The 26,476-nt window shown below is 46.6% G+C and overlaps 1 protein-coding gene across 2 annotated transcripts; it reads left to right on the forward strand.

Annotated features, from left to right (window-relative positions):
• Window positions 1-293: 293 nt before the first annotated feature.
• fmnl2b (formin-like 2b) lies at window positions 294-25,510 on the forward strand. 2 transcript variants are annotated; one of them, XM_041966131.1, is made up of 28 exons: window positions 294-410; window positions 2,188-2,271; window positions 2,788-2,868; window positions 4,316-4,392; window positions 4,572-4,655; window positions 4,730-4,873; window positions 4,948-5,074; window positions 6,479-6,555; window positions 10,304-10,397; window positions 10,939-11,013; window positions 11,505-11,615; window positions 12,134-12,283; window positions 12,573-12,674; window positions 13,096-13,316; window positions 13,803-13,906; window positions 14,131-14,319; window positions 19,684-19,704; window positions 21,082-21,206; window positions 21,480-21,682; window positions 22,253-22,487; window positions 22,591-22,659; window positions 22,815-22,895; window positions 23,869-23,998; window positions 24,079-24,239; window positions 24,496-24,597; window positions 24,749-24,841; window positions 25,171-25,294; window positions 25,422-25,510. In XM_041966131.1, the coding sequence occupies exons 1-28, from the start codon at window positions 294-296 to the stop codon at window positions 25,508-25,510; spliced, it is 3,270 nt and encodes a 1,089-aa protein (XP_041822065.1). The 2 variants fall into 2 exon arrangements, with proteins under 2 accessions (XP_041822065.1, XP_041822066.1); XM_041966132.1 differs by lacking the exon at window positions 19,684-19,704.
• Window positions 25,511-26,476: the final 966 nt, after the last annotated feature.

Raw genomic sequence — 26,476 nt, forward strand, 5'->3', positions numbered from 1 at the left:
TTCATCTGGATCATCATCATCCTCATCGTCAGCATCAGCATCAGCAGCATCAGCGGCGGCGGCGAGGACAAGAGACAAAGAGACAGGGAGACGGGCAGAGAGAGACGAAAGGTGGAGGGAGACGATCTACACCGTCTGACAAGAGACAGACAGGAGAGAGAGAGACGGGCCTTCAGCAGCTTCAGCGCCTGTCTGTGTTCAGCGTGTGATGGCCGACCACATGTTCCTGCTGCTGTGTGTCTGCTGAGTGTGTGTGTTACTGTAGGTGGGTGTGTTCAGTGTGTGTGTGTGTGATGGGGAACGCAGAGAGCATGGAGAGCCAGCTGGCGGTGATCCGGTCCAGAGCCGCCCCTGTTAGACTCCCGATGCCTGACCCGGCTGAGCTGGAGGAGAGGTTTTCCATCGCACTGGTAAATACACACACACACACACACCCCAGGTCTAACAGTTAGCATGTTAGCATGCTAACATTGGATAATTATCAGCAAACACAAAGTGCAGCTGAGGCTCATGGGAATGTCATCATGCAGGTATTTGCTCACAAAGTATTGGACTCATTAACATGTTGACCTGAAGATGGTGCTAGATGAAAGGTCAGACGATCTTAAGTTCTTATAGTTTATCCTGGTGAGAACATGACTGTCAGAACTACATTTCATCACAATCCATCCAATAATTGTTGAGATATTTCATGCTGGTGTGACTGACTAACACTTCCAGGTCTTCAGACTCTGATCCCTCTGAGATTCAGAATCTGCATCCTGTTTCTACAGACTTTTACAATTAATTTAAAGAGAATCCAGATAATTCATTGTTGAAGGCCTTGAGACTCACAAAGCAGCATCATTAAGGAGTAAAAGCAGGGGAGGGGATGGAGGATCAGCCTACCTGCAGGTCCAGTCAGGACGAAAGCTGCTTTCAGGAAATGAATTGCTTTTGGAGACTGTTTTAGAAAAGGTTAGACATCATCTTAACTTTACCTAAAATGTCACCTAGAGGGTTGCATTGCTTTAAACTGGGACAGGATGCACTGGTCCTGCAGAGTGAAGGTCTTCACAGGACCAAAATGTTGGACCAGATCCAATGGAAAATCAAAAATAGACTAGATCAAGCCAGAACAGAGGATGATTAGTTCTGATCCAGAATGTGTAACTAGACTCTGAGGTCCAAAGAGACCAAATGATCCCTTGATGTCTTTAGTTCTGGTGCAGAATTGAGAACAGAACCTGACGGCAAAGTCGTGGAAGTTCTGAACCCACAAGGAACTGACATCCAGATAGACAGGCTTGTTTGAGATGAGCCAGACTGACACAGATCTGCGTCATCATCCTCACTTGCCATCTCGCTGAGTGCACTGAAGGTCAGTGATCCTGTCCACCTCACTCTGGAGGCTGGACTGCACAGGACATGGAAATCTCGCAAGACAAAGACGTGTTCAGGTGCTCAGCGCTGCAGTTTCTCTCCATGAGATGCAGAAGTGAAATGCTTGATGGGAAATGACTTTGCAATAGATGGAGCTGAGTGTTCACAATGAAATGGACTTCCATCATCATTTTTTTTCATCTTCGCCATACAATAGTCGTGGATTTCTATATAACCTTTTTCATCAATAAGAACTTTACCGCTTCTTCCTCCACTGGAAGTCGAGTCCAGCTTCGAGCTGCAGACAAGTCTTCAGACCTCCTCCGACTGCAGTCGGCTTCTCTCGTCTTCTTTTGAGGCAGGAAGACACTCATCGCAAACGAGACTAATAAGTTACATGAAGTTATGCAGAATTACAGCTAAATCACTGATTGGACAGTTTTGGTTATGTCATCCAGCATCATCACAACCCACAAGGGGAAATTAAATTAGGGAAATAAGTGTTATTAGACTGCATGATGATCAATCAGGTAAGTCATATCAGCCGCAATATAAAAACAGAAAATAATAACTTCATGTGCCTCAACAAGACTTTTCTAGAAATAAAGTCTTTTTCCTCCACGATACAATAAATTCAACATGTACAAAATCACCATGACACACTATCCAATAATTTACACAGAAAAGAAAGTTTAACACTTATCACTTTTTACAAGAGTGTTGAAATATGAAGCACGTCAGACTGTTGCAGCTCCAGACATAAAGGGGGCCTCATGTGACTGAAGTCCAGTTTTTACAAACTGCTTTTATATTAATGTCTTTCAGAACTCGATGAACCTGCCTCCTGACAAGGTGCGTCTGCTGCGTTCCTATGACAATGAGAAGAAGTGGGAGCTGATCTGTGATCAGGTGGGTTGTGTTAATACAGTTCATGAATTTGAATCTGCTCTTACCTGACAAACAGAAAAGATCAGACGTTGGCCAACGTTATTGCTATGAATTTGTGTAATCTGCTTGCTTGTAAATGCAGAGACTCCTGAAGTCTTAAATGAGGCCACGTAACACCTTCAATGTGTCAGATACAAAACGAGTGATCACAAAACACTCAACAGAAATAATACTAATGACGAGAACAAACAGGAATAACACTTATAACAGGAATAACACCAACAACACAAATAACACTAATGAGGAATAACACTAACAGAAATACTAATAATGCAAATAACACAAACAACAACACCAGCAACAGGAATACCAGAGATAACAGGAATAACACTAACAACAGAAATAATACTATATATAATAATAATTTAGATAATTTTGGAGAAAAAGATGTGTCCATATTTTGAAATGTAAACTCATGGATAAACTCTTGTCCGTACTGTTACATATAAAACATGACAAAGTGTTTGTTTAATGCAGGAGAGATTCCAGGTGAAGAACCCTCCACACACCTACATCCAGAAACTGAGAGGCTTTCTCGATCCAGCCGTCACACGCAAGGTGAGATGGGAAATGGAATCTGTAGAAAGTTTACATCATCAGTGATATCACACTGTCAGGGAATAATGACATCACATAATGACATCAGTTCAGTCCAATTAAAACAACACATTTGTTTTTCGGTTCGTTAAAGAAAAATCAGCCAAGAAATGTTTCTGTAAGACCTGTCTGTCATTAACCTGTCTGTCTGCTGTTAACCTGTCTGTCTGCTGTTAACCTGTCTGTCTGTTATTAACTTGTCTGTCTGTCATTAACCTGTCTGTCTGCTATTAACCTGTCTGTTATTAACCTGTCTGTCATTAACCTGTCTGTCTGCTGTTAACCTGTCTGTCTGCTGTTAACCTGTCATTAACCTGTCTGTTATTAACCTGTCTGTCATTAACCTGTCTGTCTGCTGTTAACCTGTCTGTTATTAACCTGTCTGTCTGTCATTAACCTGTCTGTCTGCTGTTAACCTGTCTGTCTGCTGTTAACCTGTCTGTCATTAACCTGTCTGTCTGTCATTAACCTGTCTGTCTGCTGTTAACCTGTCTGTTATTAACCTGTCTGTCATTAACCTGTCTGTCTGTCATTAACCTGTCTGTTGTTAACCTGTCTGTCATTAACCTTTCTGTCTGCTATTAACCTGTCTGCTATTAACCTGTCTGTTATTAACCTGTCTGTCATTAACCTGTCTGTCTGCTGTTAACCTGTCTGTCTGCTGTTAACCTGTCTGTCTGCTGTTAACCTGTCATTAACCTGTCTGTCATTAACCTTTCTGTCATTAACCTTTCTGTCTGCTATTAATCTGTCTGTCATTAACCTGTCTGTCTGTCGTTAACATGTCTGTCTGCTGTTAACCTGTCTGTCTGCTGTTAACCTGTCTGTCATTAACCTGTCTGTCTGTCATTAACCTTTCTGTCTGTCTGCTATTAATCTGTCTGTTGTTAACCTGTCTGTCTGCTGTTAACCTGTCTGTCTGCTGTTAACCTGTCTGTCATTAACCTGTCTGTCTGTCATTAACCTGTCTGTCTGCTATTAACCTGTCTGTTATTAACCTGTCTGTCTCTCATTAACCTGTCTGCTATTAATCTGTGTCTGTCATTAACCTGTGTCTCTAATCCTGTCTGCCATTTGTCTGTCTGTATCTCCTAAATCTGTATGTCATTAACCTGTCTGCCTGTTATTAATCTGTCTGTCTGCTGTTAAAATGTCTGTCATTAACCTGTCTGCCTGTTATTAATCTGTCTGTCATTAACCTGTCTGCCTGTTATTAATCTGTCTGTCTCTCTCAACCTGTCTGTCTTGCTTGACCCATCTTTCTGCCTGTTATTAATTTGTCTGTCTGTTATTAATCTGTCTTTCTTAACCTCTCTGCCTCTATTGACCTGTCCATCTGTTAACCTGTCTGTCTCTCTTAACCTCTCTGTCTCCATTAACCTGTCTGTCTCTACATGTATGTCTGCAGAAGTTCAGGAGAAGAGTTCAGGAGTCGACTCAGATGCTCAGAGAGCTCGAGATTTCTCTTCGCACAAACCACATCGGGTACCTGTCTATCTGAACACCTGTCTCTCTGCACCTCTGTCCATTTCTGTACACTTTGTGAGGAATGTGATACTGCCTTGTTTAGTTCTCTGACTTCCTGTTTGTCTCTATGATCACCTTGCTGTGTCTCTGATCACCTGTCTGTGTCTATGACTGAGACTGAGACTGTCTCTCTGTAGGTGGGTCAGAGAGTTTCTCAATGAGGAGAATCGAGGTCTGGATGTTCTGGTCGAGTATCTGTCCTTCGCTCAGTATGCAGTCACGTAAGTCTGAATGAATGCTGGTGAAACTCTGAACCTAAGCTTCAAAAACATACAAAACCTGTTTGTGTGTTCAGGTTCGATGGTGAACAGTCAGAGGCTGGAGGTGAGGTCTCATCCATAGACTCTCCCTGGAGTCGGTCCATAGAGGATCTCCATGGAGACTGCAGCCTCCCCTCCCCATCCTCCTCTGTACCCCGAGCAGCTCGGCACTCCATCAGGTAACAAGTAACAGACAAACTCACCAGATAAAGTCCCCACTGATCATCTGATGATATTTCTCTGTGTTTTGTAGTTCAGCTTTGGTGACTCGATCCAACACTCTGCCGAGTCGTCGAACTCTGAAGAATTCTCGGCTTGTCTGTAAAAAAGACGATGTTCACGTTTGTGTCATGTGTCTGAGAGCCATCATGAACTATCAGGTAACACCTGAATATACAATTTATTCAATTCTAGTAAAATGTAGGTATAATGTATCCAAGGAGAGTTGAAATAAAGGCAACTGCACATGGCTGAAAATGTTTCACCCATCATCCAAGAGGCTTCTTCAGTTTTGACTAACCGGTCGTGAGTACCAGGTATTTAATTTCTGTGGGGTCATTATCAAGGTTATTGATATCATTTGGGCCGTTAGTGCTCCTGCGTGTCAGTCGTTAGAGTCATTGGAGTCACCAGAGCAGGCCTTTCATCCCTTCACGGGAGATTCAACAATTGTTCACAGTTGGCCTCATGTGAGGACTCCAATGACTGTCATTCATACCTTGGCTCCAACTGCTCTACAACTGCTGTTAGACAGCCAGGAGCTTTAACCCAAGTTGAATCAATGACCTTGACAACGGCCCCACGTAGTTTAAATTCCTGGGACTCCCTCGCCAGTCAGTCAGAACTGAAGAAGCCCCTTGGATTAGAGGTGAAATGTTTTAAAGCTTCTCCAACCAAGTCCAGTCGTCCTTGGTTCAACCCTCCTTGGATAACCATTCCTTAGACTATTCACAGATAATGTAGGTACAATGAAGAAAATGTTTAATGTATATAAGTCTATTAAAATGGATGTACAGCTGATCTTCAGGCAGAGATTAATGCTTCTAGATCAGAATCTGAGAAAGTCTACAGAATGACCATAAGCAGATGACTGAAGGAACGAGACTTAAAGGGAAGAATAGCTGCTGAGAAGCCATTATTGAGGCCTGCAAACATCCAAAAATGCCTAAAATTTGCCAGGGAGCACAAACACTGGACTGTAGACTGAAAGAAGGTACTCTGGACAGACAAATCCAAGTTTGAACTCTTCAGTCAGCATCATTCTGTTTATGTCCACAGAAAAAGCCGGAGAAAGTTTTGATGCTACATTCTTTGTACCCACAGTGAAACATGGTGGAGAACCCATTTTGGTATGAGGCTCCATTTGTGGAAGCGGCATGGGCAAATTAGTCATAACTGATGGTACCATGAACAAGAAGGTCTACCACAACATCTTCGTGCATCATGGAATCCCTTTTAGATTGAACCTGATCGGTCATGGGTTCATATTTCAAGGAGACAATGACCTCAAGCACACTGCAAAGCTGTGCAGAGACTAACTGACCAAGAAAAAGGATCTGGAGTCCTGGAACTGATGGACTGGCCAAGTCAAAGTCCAGACTTGAATCCTATTGAACAGATCTGGGATTTATTGAATTCAAAAGTAGATCACACAAAAGTTTCATCCAAAGCTAGTCTCTGGGAACAGCTAGAAACTATATATATATATATATATATATATATATACACACACACAAACACAGTGCTGAGATGTGAATGATCTTCATTTGTGTCCTCTTCCTCAGTACGGATTCAATATGGTGATGTCTCATCCTCACGCTGTCAATGAAATTGCCCTCAGCCTCAACAACAGGAACCCCAGGTTAGTACTACACACAGGTAGCACTGACTATGCACAACTACTAACTTCTAAAACTACAACAACTGTAGAGTAAAAAATACAAACTTAAATGCAGACACACGCTATGAATAACAACAAAGCATGACTGAAAACTCCCAACGACAACTGAAAGACTTCCATCTACACCTGCTGAAAAGTAGAAACTACAGATAAAACTACTACTGTTAAGTATAAAATACAAGGATAAAGACGCAAGAGACACAAACTACGAAGACCTATTAAATAGTACTATACTACTCCATCCATCCATCCATTCTCTTCCGCTTATCCGGGGCCGGGTCGCGGGGGCGGCAGTCTAAGCAGGAAAGCCCAGATTTCCCTCTCCCCAGACACTTCCTCCAGCTCTTCCGGGGGGACTCAGAGGCGTTCCCAGGCCAGCCGAGGGACAGTCCCTCCAGCGTGTCCTAGGTCTTCCCCGGGGCCTCTTCCCGGTGGGGCATGCCCAGAACACCCTCCTACTCTGAGCTCCTCCTGAGTGACAGAGCTCCGCACCCTATCTCTAAGGGAGCGCCCTGCCACCCTGCGGAGGAAACTCATTTCAGCCGCTTGTATCCAAGATCTCGTTCTTTCGGTCATGATCCAAAGTTCATGACCATAGGTGAGGGTAGGAACGTAGATTGACTGGTAAATCGAGAGCTTTGCCTTTTGGCTCAGCTCGTTCTTCACCACAACGTACCGGTACAACGACCGCATTACTGCTGCCACCGCACCTATCCGCCTGTCAATCTCACGCTCCATCCTTCCCTCACTCGGGAACAAGACCACAAGATACTTACACTCCTCCACTTGAGGCAGGAGCTCGCTTCCAACCCAGAGGGAACAAGCCACCCTTTTCCGGTCGAGAACCATGGCCTCGGACTTGGAGGTGCTGATTCTCATCCCAGCCGCTTCGCACTCGGCTGCAAACTGCCCCAACACATGCTGGAGGTCCTGGTTCGAATAAGCCAACGGGACAACATCATCCGCGAAAAGCAGAGATGAGATCCTGTGGTCCCCAAACCAGACTCCCTCCGGCCCTTGGCTGCGCCTAGAAATTCTGTCCATAAAAATCATGAACAGAACCGGTGACAAAGGGCAGCACTGCCGGAGTCCAACATGCACTGGGAACAAGTCTGACTTACTGCCGGCAATGCGAACCAAGCTCCTGCTCTGGTCATACAGAGACCGGACGGCCCATAGCAAAGGGCCCCGGACTCCATACTCCCGAAGCACCTCCCACAGAATGCCACGAGGGACACGGTCGAATGCCTTCTCCAAGTCCACAAAACACATGTGGCCTGGTTGGGCAAAGTCCCACGAACCCTCGAGCACCCTGCGGAGGGTGTAGAGCTGGTCCAGTGTTCCACGACCAGGACGAAAACCGCATTGTTCCTCCTGAATCCGAGGCTCGACTATCGGCCGAATTTTCCTCTCCAGTACCCTGGAATAGACTTTACCAGGGAGGCTGAGAAGTGTGATCCCCCTGTAGTTGGAGCACACCCTCTGGTCCCCCCCTTTGTGAATAGAGGGACCACCACCCCGGTCTGCCAGTCCAGGGGCACTGTCCCCAACTGCCACGCAATGTTGCAAAGGTGTGTCAACCAAGAGAGCCTGACAACATCCAGAGACTTGAGGAACTTAGGGCGGATCTTATCCACCCCCGGTGCCTTGCCACCGAGGAGCTTCCGAACTACCTCGGTGACCTCAGCCTGACTGATGGATGAGCCAACCTCTGGGTCCCCAGCCCCTGCTTCCTCTACGGAAGGTGTGGCAATGGGATTGAGGAGATCCTCAAAGTACTCTTTCCACCGCCCAACAATATCCCCAGTCGAAGTCAACAGCTCCCCACCTCAACTGTAAACAGTGTTGGCAGGGTACTGCTTTCCCCTTCTGAGGCGCCGGACAGTTTGCCAGAATATCTTTGTGGCCGACCGATAATCCTCCTCCATGGCCTCCCCGAACTTTTCCCATACCCGGGTTTTTGCTTCAACAACTGCCAATGCCGCAGCACGCTTGGCCTGCCGGTACCCGTCAGCTGCCTCAGGAGTCCCACGAACCAACCAGGCTCAATAGGACTCCTCCTTTAGCTTGACAGCATCCCTTACTTCCGGTGTCCACCACCGGGTTTGGGGATTGCCGCCACGACAGGCACCAGAGACTTTACGGCCACAGCTCCGAACAGCTGCGTCAACAATAGAGGTGGAGAACATGGTCCATTCGGACTCAATGTCTCCAACCTCCCTCGGGATCTGGTCAAAGCTCTCCCAGAGGTGCGAGTTGAAAACCCCTCTGACAGAGGGTTCCGCCAGACATTCCCAACAGACCCTCACTACCCGTTTGGGCCTGCCAAGTCTGTCCAGCTTTCTCCTCCGCCAGCGGATCCAACTCACCACTAGGTGGTGATCAGTTGACAGCTCAGCCCCTCTCTTCACCCGAGTGTCCAAGACATACGGCCGAAGGTCAGATGACACGACCACAAGTCGATCATTGACCTTCGGCCTAGAGTGTCCTGGTGCCACGTGCACTGATGAACACTCTTATGCTTGAACATGGTGTTCGTTATGGACAAACTGTGACCAGCACAGAAGTCCAATAACAGAACACCGCTCGGGTTCAGATCGGGGAGGCCGTTCCTCCCAATCACTCCCCTCCAGGTTACACTGTTGCTGCCCACATGAGCGTTGAAGTCCCCCAGTAGAAAGACAGAGTCCCCAGTCTGAGCACTTTCCAGCACCCCTCCCACAGACTCCAAGAAGGGTGGGTACTCTACACTGTTGTTCAGTCCGTAGGCTGAAACAACAGTGAGGCACCTGTCCCCAACCCAAAGTCGTAGGGTTAGAAGACGCAGAAGAGTAGAAGAGAGTCCAGCCTCTCTCAAGGAGTTGGTTTCCAGAACCCAGACTGTGCGTGGAGGTGAGCCCGACTATCTCTAGTCGGTACCGCTCAACCTCCCGCACTAGCTCGGCCCCCCCCCCCCAGCGAGGTGACATTCCATGTCCCCATTGCCAGATTCTGAGTCCAGGGATTGGGACATCGGCGCCCCCGCCCACGACTGCTACCCAAATCCCACCGCATCGGCCCCATCTGATCCCTCCTGCGGGTGATGGGCCTACTGGAGGGACTATACTACTATGACTGAAAAACTACAAAAAACTACACCTGCTGAAAAGTAGAATCTACAGACAAAACTAAAATTACTATAGTGAAGAAAATAAAAAGTTAAAGAAACTACACACAAACAATACCTTCTGAATAACAAGAGTACGACTGAAAACTACAAACTATGACTGAAAACTGCATCTGAAAAACTACAAACTACACCTGCTGAAAAGTAGAAACTACAGATAAAACTACTACTGTAGAGTATAAAATACAAGGATAAAGACGCAAGAGACACAAACACGAAGACCTATTGAATACTACTATACTACTATGACTGAAAAACTACAAAAAACTACACTTGTTAAAAAGTAGAATATGCAGATAAAAGTACAGTTTGTGAACATGTTCAATGAAGAAATCTGACTGCAGTTCCATGACAGAATACGTTTTTTGTAAAATATCACTTTTGAATATTTAACCTTTATTAACTGTCTCTCCACCTGTCTGCTGACCCGTCTCTCCACCTGTCTGCTGACCTGCCTCTCCACCTGTCTGCTGACCCGTCTCTCCACCTGTCTGCTGACCCATCTCTCCACCTGTCTGCTGACCTGCCTCTCTTCTTCATCAGGACAAAGGCTCTGGTTTTGGAGTTGTTGGCAGCAGTGTGTTTGGTCAGAGGTGGACATGAGATCATCCTATCAGCCTTCGACAACTTCAAAACTGTAAACAACATCAAACACTGTGTACACACACGCTCGAACAATTCAAACCACAGACACAGACTTAATCTGACACTTTAATACTGATCTGATGATAAAGGGAATGAAGTCTACTGACCCCTAAAAGTGCTTTACAACACATGCCGCATACACACACACACACACACACACACACACAGCAGCATCTTGCTCAAGGACACATTGCCATGCAGACTTGAGGAGCCAGGAATAGAACCACCAACCTACTGATTGGTGGATGGCCTGCCTCGTCCTGAGTCACAGTCAACCTGGCCCCAGGCTAATATTGATTTAATTAGGATACCAAAAAGTTGATACCTATCGACTCATAATAATGAGTCTATAGTTATCTAATAATGATCTAATACTGATCCTAATAATCAGTCTATGATAATCCATTTCAGACTCATTCTCTGCTGCAGTTCTAAAGGTCCAAATCTATGACTTACCTTGGGACAAAAGTGTTGGATTATTGTTTACTTGCATCACAGGTTGACTGACTGATTGATGGATTGATCTGTTGCAGGTGTGTTCGGAGTCAATGCGTTTTGAGAAGTTAATGGAACATTTTAAGAACGAAGATGACAACATCGACTTTTTGGTAAGATGGTTTAAGTTCTGAACTTTGTTTACTTTGTAAATCACAGCATCTTTTCAAATTTATTTTTCTTTTAATATTTAATTCAATTAAAGGCACAATCAACTCAAAATCTTCATTTACACATCTGAATATTCTTGCATCTGATAGGATTGACTTCAATGAATATTTAGGCTTTTAAGGAGTTAATCCAACATTTCCTCTATTTTACACAACTTTCACTCACTTCAAGCTTCCTGTTTGGAAGATGAATGAAAGATTATTAAGTCACTTCATTTAATGTTGATGAATTCAAGTTAATTTACAGTCGTCACCCTTATTCAGCTGTTAACCTTAATGTTTATATTATTTATTTTAAACTACATGTTCAAAGTACTTTTAAGGTATTTCATGATTATCTGGACATAATTCAGCTGTGATTAAAGTTTAATTAATATTATATCATCAGCAGGTCAATAACAGGGTGTTAACTGGACATGTGTCTGGCTTGTCAGGTGGCCTGTATGCAGTTCATTAACATTGTGGTTCACTCGGTGGAGGACATGAACTTCAGAGTCCACCTGCAGTACGACTTCACAAAACTCAACCTTGACGAACATCTGGAGGTAACATGTCACATGTTCCACTCTCAGCCAACCAGATGAGGCCAAGCATCATTCCATAGGCCCATCTGAAATTCCATACCAACATACTGTTGAGTATGCTAAAACAGCATGTGAGATTTTTCAGTATTACTACTACAGTATTACAGTAGTTACTGGAAATAGTCTGAAACCGTAGTACGGTTACACACTATTTCCAGTAACATTTCAGTATGCAAACATCGGACACTACACCGGCACAAATATCCCGCAATGCAAGGCGCCATTGATGGTGATTGAACAATGATGGTGGACAGCGACCAAGGCAACTGTGTCTCACAGGAGGCTCTCTGAAAGCTTCCACGCTGATGAGTATGTTTAAAAAGATGGGGTGGATGATGAACAACAAGCATGTGGACAAAAGAAAGTGTTTTCAAAACTGTTAACCTGTCTCCCTTTCTGTCTCCTCAACCATCTTCCTACCTGTCTTCCTGCCTGTCTCCCTGTCTGTCTCTCTGTTGTGTCTTTCTGCCTCACCTCAGAGGCTGAAGCACACCGAGAGCGACAGGCTGCAGGTTCAGATTCAGGCATACCTTGATAACGTCTTTGACGTTGGGACACTGCTGGAGGACGCCGAGACCAAAACTGCTGCTCTGGAACGAGTCGAGGAGCTGGAGGAGAGCCTTGGCACGGTAAGACAGACGGACGAAGAGGCAGACAGGTGTCATACTTACCTGTCTCTCTCTACATGTGCTCAGATAGACTGAAAGAGGTATAGAAAGGGACAGACAAGAACTGTATATGGACAGATAGCTGCCTGTCTCAGTTACTGACCTCTCTCTCTCTTTATGCTCATATGTTGGAATTTCAGTTGAATGTGTAGAACAAAGCAATGACAGAATTGACAGGTGGAAACAGACTGGTGGAACGACACACAGACAGGTGTCATACTCACCCGTTTATCTCTCTCCCTGTCCACAGATGTCGGAGCGCCTGCTGGATGTAGAGAATGAAGCGATGCTGAAGATTGTCGAACTGGAGAAACAGCTGATGCAAACCAACAAGGAGCTGGATCATGTCAGGGTCAGTGCTATCACCATGGAAACCATCCACCCATTTAGTCACCATGGAGACAGAACCTGTTGTGTGTGATGATGCTAATGGCAGAGCTGTTAAAGTACCAGTCTGACACTTGAAAATAATTTGGTAAATTTCTGTTTGTACAACTGACCAGAAAGAGCGACGGTTTCCTGAAATGTTGCACTGTCCCATTAACTCCAAACCAGTTTTCATATGTCAGGCTGTTTCCTTTCTCTTACACCATCTACCACTAACTCCCCACCTGTGACCTGCACAGTAACATGATGCACTCTCCCTCTAACACACCTGTCCCTTTAACACACTTGTTACCTGTACAGTAACATGTTGTCATGTACCTTTAACACACCACTTTTCTGTACAGTAACATTTAGTACTGTCTTTTATCCACCTGTTACCTGTGCAGGACGTGTATGCAAGTGCTAACTCTCAAGTACACACCTTGAGGCGGATGGTTCGGGAGAAGGACCAGACGATCCGGCGTCAGAGTCGTCTGGAACGTCAGGCTCAGGAGGCCCAGCAGGCCGGAGGACCAGGAGCTCCGCAACCCCAAAGAGGAGAAGGGGATGGGGGGGTGGTTGACTCTGCCTCGCCTTCACCTCCACCTTGTCCTAACCTGTCTCCCAGGTGGGAGACATCACTGTGCACTACCTGCTCAGCAGCAAAGAGTAGAGAGACAGTTAGAAAGTGGCTGATGAACATAGTGGAACATTTAGCAGCTAAAAAGCCAGATATTTCCCTCAGGAGCTGGTGGAGACCAAAAACAGAGCTAAAAGAGAGAGAATACAGGACTGACTTTCATCAGGTGACATAGTTTGATGCTCACCAAAACTAATTGACACAAAGTGATGTTGTCCTGTGTCTGCTGGATGTGCGCATATAAACCTGCTGACAATACGTCAGCTGTCATGTTTACAGACTCTTGTTGAGTTCTGCTGCTCCCATGTGATCAAATCTAACTAATCAAATCTACCACAAACCAACGGAAAAACGCTTACATTTCTTAAGTTTGGTCACAAAAAAAGAGATCCTGAGCAAAACAAACAGGGGGTTATAGCAGTAACCAGTGAGTAAGTGATTGATGTTGATTGATTTCCTGATTGATTTCCACAGTCCTGAGACGGTAGCCTATCACAGTATGGGACCAGGGATGGGCGGAGCTCCAGGGATGCCGGCTCCACCGCCTCCCCCTCCTCCACCACCAATGCCAAGTACAGGTGAATTTCAGCTCCACAATCAGAACAATGATTTAGATATTAAATCATAAACTGCAGAGACAAGAAGTGGAGGTTCTACTGCAGTACAGGAAACTCATAGTGCTAGTACTGCTAAGTGATGCTACTACTGCCAACAAATACTGCAACTACTCCAAAATAGCATCAATGAATGACAAACTTTCGGCACAAATGGAAAAAAATTTCTGTCTTCTGTTTTTCTTTAGAGTCCAATGGGTCGTACCCTGCACCTCCTCCCCCTGCTCCTCCTCCTCCTCCTCCTCCCCCTCCTCCCCCCTGTCGGACCAGCGAGCTGTCCTCTTCTGTCCCCATGCCCCCCCCTCCTCCTCCTGTGGCCCCTCCTCTCCCAGGGTCAGGCGGGTCACCCACAGTCATCTTCAACTCGGGACTTGCAGGTGAGCCTGAACAAGTTGGTCTAAATCAGGGGTCACCAACTATATTTGTTGGAGGGCCAGAATTTTTCTGGACCAACAACTTGGGGGCCGGACCATTAAAAATTTTTTTTTATAAAAATCACATTTGGCCTAACAATATTATTTCATGTTGATTGTTTATATATATATTATTTTATTACAAAACTGAAGGCATTTTTAGCCTTTATCAGTCAGGCTCCTATCACCTATACCACAGTCAACCACCAGGAGTGGTAGAGTTATATTGCCTCAACTCAATTCAAGTAAACTTTATTTATAGAGCACTTTAAAACAAACCCACCCAACCATTATGTGGGTTGTTATGGTCACGTGAGTCATGGTGTGAATGGCTGTTAAGCTGCCTGGGGTCAGATCTCAGGGCTGCATTTTAAGTGACTGACCAGCCACAAGAGGATAAATGCCTGGGACTCGCCACCGGTCAGTTAGAACCAAAGCAGCCTCTTGGATAAGAGGAAAGACCTCAAGCAAGTCCAGTCCAGTTGAGACACTGAGGTGAGATCCCACCAGCAGCTATAAGAAGGTAATCAACTGCTTACAACTACTGAAAAAGGAAAAAGCCATTGACTGACCACACTGTATGAGCACCTGTAAAGCAGGGGAGCCATTGCATTTATGGACTCCCCAACACATACAAGGAAAGAGGCCTGCTCAGACCCATCATCACAAGCACCAACTTGGTTAACCACAACATTGCCAAACATATAGCCACCACCCTTGCTCCTCTGGTCAGCAACACTCCACACCACATCAGATACTCTTAGAATTTTGCCAACAAGGTGGGAAAACTGGACTCAGATGAAGTCTTACAATGTAACTTCACTCTTCACATACACACCTGCCCTGGAAGCAGTAAAGAAACAGCTGTTGGTGACAACCACCTACTTCCAGTACAACCAAGGTTTCTATAGACAAAGGCATAGTTGTGCCATGGGGCCCCCAGTTTCTCCAATAGTGGCCGATCTCTATATGGAAGAATTAGAGAGCAAAGCTCTTATCTCCTTCGTAGGAGCAGTCCCCAGCCATTGGTTTACGTATGTAGATGACTCCTAGGTCCATCTATCCATCCATTCTCTTCCGGTTATCCGGGGCCGGGTCGCTCCAGCAGTCTAAGCAGGGAAGCCCAGACTTTCCTCTCCCCAGACACTTCCTCCAGCTCTTCCGGGGGGACCCCGAGGCATTCCCAGGCCAGCCGAGCCACATAGTCCCTCCAGCGTGTCTTCCCCGGGGCCTCTTCCCGGTGGGGCATGCCCGAAACACCCTCCCAGGAAGGCGTCCAGGAAGCATCCGTTGAAGATGCCCGAGCCACCTCAGCTGGCTCCTCTCGACGTGGAGGAGCAGCGGCTCTACTCTGAGCTCCTCCCGAGTGACAGAGCTCCTCACCCTATCTCTAAGGGAGCGCCCTGCCACCCTGCGGAGGAAACTAATTTCAGCCGCTTGTATCCGAGATCTCGTTCTTTCAGTCATGACGCAAAGTTCATGACCATAGGTGAGGGTAGGAACGTAGATTGACCGGTAAATCAAGAGCTTTGCCTTTCGGCTCAGCTCCTTCTTCACCACGACGGACCGGTACAACGACCGCATTACTGCTGCCGCCGCACTGATCCACCTGTCAATCTCACGCTCCATCCTTCCCTCACTCGTGAACAAGACCCCAAGATACTTAAACTCCTCCACTTGAGGCAGGAGCTCTCCTCCAACCCAGAGGGGACAAGCCACCCTTTTCCGGTCAAGAACCATGGCCTCGGACTTGGAGGTGCTGATTCTCATCCCAGCCGCTTCGCACTCGGCTGCAAACCGCCCCAACACATGCTGGAGGTCCTGGTTCGAAGAAGCCAACAGGACAACATCATCCGCAAAAAGCAGAGAGGAGATCCTGTGGTCCCCAAACCAGACTCCCTAGAAATCGCCTAGAAATTCTGTCCATAAAGATCATGAACAGAATCGGTGACAAAGGGCAGCCCTGCCGGAGTCCAACATGCACTGGGAACAAGTCTGACTTACTGCCGGCAATGCGAACCAAGCTCCTGCTCTGGTCATACAGAGACCGGACGGCCCGTAGCAAAGGGCCCCGGACTCCATACTCCCAAAGCACCTCCCACAGAATGCCACGAGGGACACGGTCGAATGCCTTCTCCAAGTCCACAAAACACATGTGGACTGGTTGGGCAAACTCCCATGAACCCTCGAGCACCCTGCGGAGGGTGTAGAGCTGGTCCAGTGTTCCACGGCCAGGACGAAAACCGCATTGTTCCTCCTGAATCCGAGGTTCAGCTATCGGCCGAATTCTGCTCTCCAGTACCCTGGAATAGACTTTACCAGGGAGGCTGAGAAGTGTGATGCCCCTGTAGTTGGAGCACACCCTCCGGTCCCCCTTTTTGAATAGAGGGACCACCACCCCGGTCTGCCAGTTCAGGGGCACTGTCCACAACTACCACGCGATGTTGCAAATGCGTGTCAACCAAGAGAGCCCGACAACATCCAGAGACTTGAGGTACTCAGGGCGGATGTCATCCACCCCCGGTGCCTTGCCACCGAGGAGCTTCCGAACTACCTCGGTGACCTCAGCCTGAGTGATGGATGAGTCAACCTCTGGGTCCCCAGCCCCTGCTTCCTCTATGGAAGGCGTGGCAATGGGATTGAGGAGATCCTCAAAGTACTCTTTCCATCGCCCGACAATATCCCCAGTCGAGGTCAACAGCTCCCCACCTCCACTGTAAACAGTGTTGGCAGAGTACTGCTTCCCCCTTCTGAGGCGCCAGACAGTTTGGCAGAATCTCTTTGAGGCCGACCGATAATCCTCCTCCATGGCCTCCCTGAACTTTTCCCATACCCGAGTTTTTGCTTCAACAACTGCCAATGCCGCAGCACGCTTGGCCTGCTGGTACCCGTCAGCTGCCTCAGGAGTGCCACAAACCAACCATGCTCGATAGGACTCCTTCTTTAGCTTGACAGCATCCCTTACTTCCGGTGTCCACCACCGGGTTCGGGGATTGCCACCACGACAGGCACCAGAGACCTTACGGCCACAGCTCCGAACAGCTGCGTCAACAATGGAGGTGGAGAACATGGACCATTCGGACTCAATGTCTCCAACCTCCCTCGGGATTTGGTCAAAGCTCTCCCAAGGTGCGAGTTGAAAACCCCTCTGACAGAGGGTTCCGCCAGACGTTCCCAACAGACCCTCACTACCCGTTTGGGCCTGCCAAGTCTGTCCAGCTTTCTCCTCTGCCAGCGGATCCAACTCACCACCAGGTGGTGATCAGTTGACAGCTCAGCCCCTCTCTTCACCCGAGTGTCCAAGACATATGGCCGAAGGTCAGATGACACAACCACGAAGTCGATCATTGACCTTCGGCCTAGAGTGTCCTGGTGCGACGTGCACTGATGGACACTCTTATGCTTGAACATGGTGTTCGTTATGGACAAACTGTGACTAGCACAGAAGTCCAAGAACAGAAGACCGCTCAGGTTCAGATCGGGGAGGCCGTTCCTCCCAATCACTCCCCTCCAGGTTACACTGTCGCTGCCCACGTGAGCGTTGAAGTCCCCCAGTAGAACGACAGAGTCCCCAGTCGGAGCACTTTCCAGCACCCCTCCCACAGACTCCACGAAGGGTGGGTACTCTACACTGTTGTTCAGCCCGTAGGCCGAAACAACAGTGAGGCACCTGTCCCCAACCCGAAGTCGTAGGGCAGCAACCCTCTCATTCACCGGGGAAAACTCCAACACATGGCGGCTAAGGTGGGGAACTATAAGCAAGCCCACACCAGCCCGCCGCCTCTCACCGCGGGCAACTCCAGAGTAGAAGAGAGTCCAGCCTCTCTCAAGGAGTTGGGTTCCAGAACCCAGACTGTGCTTGGAGGTGAGCCCGACTATCTCTAACCCTAACCCTCCTTCCCCCCCAGCGAGGTGACATTCCATGTCCCCATTGCCAGATTCTGAGTCCAGGGATTGGGCCGTCGGGGCCCCCGCCCACGACTGCTACCCAAATCCCACCGCATCGGCCCCATCTGATCCCTCCTGCGGGTGATCGGCCACCAGGCGCTGCGAGCCCCAACCCCAGGCCTGGCTCCAGGGTGGGGCCCCGGTAACGCCATTACGGGCGACGTAATGGTCCTTGTTTTACTTATTTTCATAGGGGCTGTGGAACCGCTCTTCGTCTGACCCATCACCTAGGACCTGTTTGCCTTGGGAGACCCTACCAGGGGCAATAAGCCCCAGACAACATAGCTCCTAGGATCATCTGAGTACTCAAACCCCTCCACCACAATAAGGTGGCGGTTCAAGGAGGGGGACTCCTAGGTCAAAATTAGAAAACAGGAAGAGGTAACCCTAGGGACCCTAACCACCTTTAAACATCAAGTTGACTCCTCCAGAGTGAACTTGGTGTTTAAGGACAACAGTCTGGCCTTTCCCGATTGCGCAGCGCACACTGAAGATAAAAGAAGACTCAGTATCTAAGTATACAGAAAACCCAAACACACAGGTCAGTGTTTGTTTCTCACCAGCCACGGGGGCTTAAGCTGGAGGTTGTCAGAACCCAACATCATCACTCTCAGAACGTCCCCACGAGGACAAAAGGCCAGGAGAAGGAGCAGACACCCAGGAACAAGCAGAGCAATGTGGTGAATTTCAATGCAGCGAGGGCTGCTCAGACTTGTACACTGAGGAAACAAAACAACGCTTCACAAGCACATGAAACAACACAGGAGAACCGACACCTCAGGTCAAGACTCAGCAGTCCACCTACACCTGAAGGACAAGGGACACTCAATCGAGGACAGTAACGTGCATATTTTGGCCAGAAAACACTTCAATTGCATTTAACCAAAGGCCTGTTCAACCACACCCATGTCATAGTGTACTGAATACACTTGTACATTACTGCAGGTGAGAAGGTAAACCACAGGAGGGCAACAAAAATAACTTTCAGGGGGCGTTAAAAACCCAAACTTAATAAACATGAGCGTACATATCGTTGTAAAAATACAAAATACAACTTCTGTAAACTTTTTGATGGCTTTCCAAGATTTGCTTTATGTTGTAATTTATATCAAGACTAATACAATAAAATTTTTTAAATAAGAAAAGCTGTGTTCAAGGAAACTCTGACATCTGAAGTCTAAGTCAGAGCCATGAACAGCAGCATTTTTAATGCAAGAAATGGCCAACTAGCATTTGTTGGGATTCATTTTCTGTTCTTTACCTACAGTTAAATACATTAATGTCGAGTGTAGGTGTCGTAATAAATGTCAAACAATCTGTCATGAACTGAGTTTCATAATACTAACGTTCTGTTTTTTTCCTTTCTTGTTCTGCTTACAGAGGGTCCTCTCAAATTATTCTGTACGTTTACTTACCGTCTTTCATTTAAGCATCTTTACATATTCTCCATCAAACATCTTCCTGCTCCCTCATCATCTTTCTCTGTCATCCCCCATCATCATCCTTCTCTGTCATCTTCCATCATCATTCTCTTTCTCTATTTCATCCTTCATCACAACCGCCCTTTGTCATCCTCCATCATCAACCTCTTTCTCTATTTCAGCCTCCGTCATGTTAAATGGTAAATGGCTGCATGTACATTCTATTCAAAGCACTTTTTAAGGTTTTTGCCACTCATTCAACCATTCACACACAACGATGGCATCGAGCTACCACGCAGTGCGCTGGCTTGACCATCGGGAGCACTTTGGGGTTCAGTGTCTCGCCCAAGGGGAGCCACCAGCCCTGTAACCAGTGGATGACCCACTGTGCCTTCTATGCTACAGCCACTCCTTTCATCTTCTTTCTATTTTTTGTTCTCCATTATCCTCTGTGCCTTCGCTATCTCTCTATCATCCCACCACCACCTAGAAACTGGAAACTCGTCCCTGACACTGAGCCCTGCCCATCAGCTCCCAGCACAGCCAGCTATTGGCTGGTTTGTCTCTTATTAATGTCACATGTTTGATCTCATCAGTAGACCTCTTTCATGTATGTTCAGACTGAAGATGAAGCACATTTTAGAGACAGCATAAATGCATTTAAGCAAGTTTTGTTCATACATGATTTTAGTGATGACAAAACAATTCGTGATTATTCCTTCATGAATGTACGGAGACAAGAGCTGAAACTGGTGTGAAATTCTGAGATCAGTTATAGTCTGATCCGCTACAGTCCCGTAAGGTCAGGCATCTGCTTTTAGATAGTTTAGGCGTATCAGTCTGATATCTGACAGTTGGGACAATATCCTGGCCTTTAGGGAGGGGGAATAAAACAGTGATCCCAGCCTCTCATCCTCATTGCTTTCCATGCGGTCTCCCCTTCAATCAGGTTCACTACTGCTTAGCTTTACCCACAAGTCTAGTCTCATTGCTTGTGAGCTAATGGTACAATGAAATGGGGAATAGTTGTCAGGCATAGGGATTACAGTGGGGTTGGTATGAGGTACTGGAAAGGGGTGTGGTTAAGGAAAGGGCAATTGATACTCAGACAATAGTAAGTGGACCCAGCGGTGGGCAGGCCAGAGAAATTCCAGCAATGAGGCTCCAGGGGGGAGGCAACCAGGGACAGAGACCCAGGTCACCAGACAGAGGAATGCCTTCACTTGGTCAATATAAACAGGCAACATTAAAGTATGAAATAAAAAGTGTGAGCAGTTGGAGTTATCAGTCTGATAGCCAACATCTGGATAGTCAATATTTACCTGTCACACTGCTCACCTGTCTTTCTGCTGTTCAGCGGTGAAGATAAAGAAACCAATCCAGACCAAGTTCAGGATGCCAGTGTTGAACTGGGTTGCCCTGAAGCCAAGTCAGATCAACGGGACCGTCTTCAATGACATTGATGATGAGTCCATCCTGCAGGTAACAACAACACATTTTAAATGTTGTATTTGGAGCCAACAATCACATTCAATCATTTAAATCAAGAAAAAAAAAAACAGATGAGAGAAGAGAGGGGCTGAAGAAGAGGAGTTGAAATGTTTACATCTTCACTTATTGACATTCACCCATGCTTTCTCTCAGCCTAGACACAGCTGTTTAACTATCACCTCTCTATCTCAGGACTTGGATGTGGAGGGATCAAAGGGGCTGTTTTACTACCTGTCTCTCTCTCTGTACTTGTCTTTCTCTCAGGATCTGGATGTGGAGGGGTTTGAGGAGCTGTTTAAAACGAAGGCTCAGGGTCCAGCGGTAGACTTGACTCTGTCCAGACAGAAACTTCCTCAGAAAGCGCCGTCCAAAGTTTCTTTACTGGAGGCAAATAGAGCCAAAAACCTGGCCATCACTCTCAGGAAGGCCGGCCAGGGGTCAGAGGTCATCTGTCGCGCCATCCACACGTAGGTCAAAGTCCACCAGTACCACCAGTGACAATAACATAAGTATAATAACCTCGACCAGGAACTCCACCAGTAAGAACCAAAGTCAGTTACACAAACAAGACAAACTCAACAAGTACCAGTAACAGTAATACCAAGTCTACAAGCCCCAGTGACAGTACAATAAGACAAATACTATGAGCAGCAGTAATAGTTACACAAATAAGACAAAGTCTATGAGTCCCATAGCAGTAACAAGAAGATAAACTTAGCAACACAACTATGAACTGTGTAGTAACGGAGCCGTGTGAATACCACCAATAACACAATTGTTTACTTTGCAGTAGTCAGTACTAGGTAGCAGCAGAGTAGCACTGAGTAGCATGTCAGCACACTTGGCTCTGTCCAGTGCACAAGAGGAGACCCTGATGTGTTATTTATGACATGAGTCCATCAGGTGAGTCCATCAGATAGTCCAAGCTGCTCATTGGCTACCAGGGGAGTCAACACAGCAGAACAGATCTTTAAAGATTTGTTTCAGATTTAAATGATTTCCTGTTCCCCTGAACACTCTGGTCTGTGTTTATGCAGGTTTGACCTGCGGACGGTTCGGGTCGACTTTGTGGAGTGTCTGATGCGTTTCCTGCCAACAGAGGCCGAAGTAAAGCTCCTACGGCAATATGAGAGGGACAGAAAACCTCTGGAAGCTCTGAGCGATGAAGACCGGTTCATGATGCAGTTCAGTCGCATCGAAAGACTCAGTCAGCGCATGTCCATCATGACCTTCATGGGCAACTTCACCGACAACGTCCAGATGTTAACCCCGGTAAGACAGACAGGTAGACAGGTAGAAAGAAACGTGTGTTGACAGGCAGTTATGCAGACAGACAGATAGACGTGTCCTGTCTCACTATGTTCTTTCCTCTTAGCAACTCCACGCCATGATCGCCGCTTCAGTTTCCATAAAATCGTCTCAGAAGCTCAAGAAGATACTCGAGGTTAGTCAGTGTTTATATACATAATATGTACATATACTATGAAGTATGTGCAGATAACCTGTACATATAAACACATCAGTATAAATAAGATTGAGTGAAAGCGTGTCAGTGAAATAGTAAATAGTACCTGTTTGTGTGTGTTAATGTTGTTGCAGATCATCTTGGCTCTGGGGAACTACATGAACAGCAGTAAGCGAGGAGCGGTGTATGGATTCAAACTGCAGAGTTTAGACCTGGTAACACACACACACACACGCGCACACACACACACACACACACACTGTTCAAAGGTGGCAGCTCATTCATTTTGATTGAAGTTTGAATTTAATTTGAGTATCAAACCCAGCAGTCTTAGAATCAGCAGGGTGTGATGGGTATCAGAGGTGGGAACACTCTCCTGTAAATGTGGTATGCTAAAAAATCTGAAATCTCGCGAGTCCGAGAATTTCCGAGAATTTCGGCTGGTTCACAAAACACCGTTCAATGGAAACACCTGAAAGTCGCATTTGAACTTTGCCGAAATTTCAGAAATATGGCTTTTATTTTGCGAACAACTGTAAAGGAAAGGCAGCTACTGACAGCATCAGCTCTGATGAAGTGTACTGACAGCATCGGCTCTGATGAAGTGTACTGACAGCATCGGTTCTGATGAAGTGTACTGACAGCATCGGCTCTGATGAAGTGTACTTACAGCATCGGCTCTGATGAAGTGTACTTACAGCATCGGCTCTGATGAAGTGTACTGACAGCATCGGTTCTGATGAAGTGTACTTACAGCATCGGCTCTGATGAAGTGTACTGACAGCATCGGTTTTGATGAAGTGTACTGACAGCATCAGCTCTGATGAAGTGTACTGACAGCATTGGCTCTGATGAAGTATACTTACAGCATCGGCTCTGATGAAGTATACTTACAGCATCGGCTCTGATGAAGTGTACTGACAGCATCAGCTCTGATGAAGTATACTTACAGCTGCATGCAATGTTTAATAATATTCAATAAGTGCGTTGACTGTAGTTCCTTCCAAAAAAGTTCTTCCTTTAAGTTGCTTTAATTTTTAATTGAACTGAAGTCTGTCCATCAACCTTGAACCTTGAAGTTGGCAGAATGAACTCCCCTGATTGGCCATCTGGAAAATATAGGAGGGTATGAAAATGACATGAGGTTTGTACCAGCAGCTTTGTTATAGAGTGTGTGTTTGTGTTCAGCTGCTGGAGACAAAATCGACAGACAGGACGCAGACGTTGCTTCATTACATCGCCAACGTGGTGAGAGAAAAATATCCTGCAGTGTCTCTGTTTTACAACGAGCTTCACTACGTTGACAAGGCTGCCGCAGGTAAGTCTGTCACCCGGTTTGACTCCGGTGCACACAACAGACTCTGTGACGCTCACTTGTGTGTCCTTACCTGTTTGCAGTGAGTCTGGAGAATGTGCTGTGTGATGTGAAGGAGCTGCAACGTGGCATGGAGCTCACCTGGAGAGAGTTTAGTGTTCAGCACAACAGCACGCTCAAAGACTTCATCAGCAGGAACGAATCAAGACTCGGCAAGCTGCAGGAGGATGCACGCATTGCTCAGGTGAGACCACAAACACACACCTGATGCTGATGACATCATTGTTATAGTTGTCCAATCCCAGTGCAGCAGGAAGAGTTCGATCAGTAACGTAATTTCAGTAAATGTCAAAACCTTTTCAGTCACGTCACAAACATGTGAAATATTACAGTGTGAATTGTTTCTGGTTTGTAATCCTGCTATCAACTCATTAATTGAACCAACAAAGTCTTAACGACACTGTGACAGCTCAGGTAAATGTGGTTTGCACTCACTCTAGGATGCATTTGAAGACGTGGTCAAGTTTTTCGGAGAGAGCTCCAAGACAATGCCGCCATCCGTCTTCTTCCCCATCTTTGTTCGTTTCATCAAGGCATACAGGGTGAGTAAACATGACGCACCTCAGGTTCTGCCTCCTCGTCCGGGGGTGTGGCCTATTAATCTGAAGCTCCTCCCACAGCGAGACTCCAGAGTTTATCTTCAGGTGGGGCCTAAAACAACACATTTAATGTCTGCGTGTTTCACGTGTTCAGCTTGCGGAGGAGGAGAACGAGCAGAGGAGGCGTCAAGAACAGATGTTACTTGAGAAACTGGAGCAGGAGGAGCAACAGGAGGAGGAGACCAAGGTGAGACAATGACTCCTAACCTGTCACACAGGTGGAACAGGTGCTGCTGAGTCATGATTCATTTTAGACCTATCAGCATGGTGAGGAGGGGCATCTAAACATCGATTGATGGATCTGTATGTTCTCTGACTGAGCTGCATAACTTCTCAGTGGAGGTTTTAGTCTGCAGTTGGGCTCGAAGCTCACGTTACAGAAAAGACAGCACACGATGTGAATCAACCGTGACACGAGTGACGGACATGACAGGTCACATGACAGCTCATGTGGAACACAAAAGTAATTCACAAAGTGATTTTTAATGGTGGAACTCTCCCCGTCCTCCCCTCCAGTCTCCATCCCACAGAGGGAAGCGGCAGCAGCAGGAGCTGATCACTGAGCTCAGAAGACGACAAGGAAAAGACAGCCGCCATGTTTACGAAGGAAAGGACGGCGCCATAGAGGACATCATCACAGGTAAACACGTCATCACAGGTCAACGTTATGTTATTATCACAGGTAAACCCACACCACTGATCAGGACACTGACCAGGTGTTTCCTTTCTGTTGTTCAATTGGTGGTTTTTGTTTTTCTAACCTTCAGCTCTGAAGACCGTCCCCTTCACGGCCCGATCAGCCAAACGCAGCTCTCGTTTCTTCTGTGACCCCGCCCACGCCGAGGAGCACTACTGAGAGAGAGAGAGAGAGAGAGAGAGAGAGAGAGACATTACATCAGAGAGAGAGAGAGTATAAGTCAGCGTGTTTGAGGATGATGACACGTCTTCTTCAGCTGGCCACACCCACGTCTAATCAATGGGACCAATTAGCACTTTGAACATTTCTTATGAATCGATGTGAACTGATGACATCATGTTTTTTATGTTATTCTATTGGTCAGTTTGTGAACAGACCACATGCCCAGACACCACCTGACCTCTGACCTTTGGGGTCATCTGTTCCTTATTCCTCGTTTCTGATCTGGTACAAACAGACACATGTGGTGTCAGACCGGTTCGACTGAGACTGAACAATGAAGACCAGAAACACTTTTCCTGAGCTTCTGATCGTATGGCTTTGTCTTCCTCAGCAGATGGAGTTGGCCAGTTGTCATTGAATGGTAGAAATCTGAATATATAGAACTCCACAGTGCGTGGGCAACGCCGTCTGCCGTGGAAGATAATTTCATATCTTTGGAAACTCTACAAATGTTTTTTAATGATTTCCTTGAGCCGAATGGAAAAATGTCCTGACTGCAGGAGAATCTGTGCGATGCTTGAAAAGATGACGACGGTGTTTGGATAAACTTGATGTTAGTGCCGAAGTTGTGCCTCATTTTTCAAAAATACCACAAGACCAACAAACTGTGGGCCAGTTAGATGTAGTCTGTGGAGTTTTTCTACCACTGGTGGCGCCAGAGAGCAGCGTCCCAATGAGGCAGTGTTGTTCAGATCATTAGTTCAATCAGTCAGGAAACTTCTTAAAGGAAACGGTCAATGTCAAAACTTTCTTATAAATGTTCTGAAAGAAAACATGCCTGTGTCAAAGGTCTGCAGGCTTCAAAGTGCCTGCCCCCATTAAAAACCAGACCAAAAGTCCTGGTTTTGGGTCAGCAGGTCTGTGGTGGTTCTGGGTTCCTTTCGATCCGTCTTTAACCGGATC

The sequence above is a fragment of the Chelmon rostratus genome, chromosome 24, assembly GCF_017976325.1.
Source record: "Chelmon rostratus isolate fCheRos1 chromosome 24, fCheRos1.pri, whole genome shotgun sequence".
Classification (NCBI taxonomy): domain Eukaryota; kingdom Metazoa; phylum Chordata; class Actinopteri; order Chaetodontiformes; family Chaetodontidae; genus Chelmon; species Chelmon rostratus.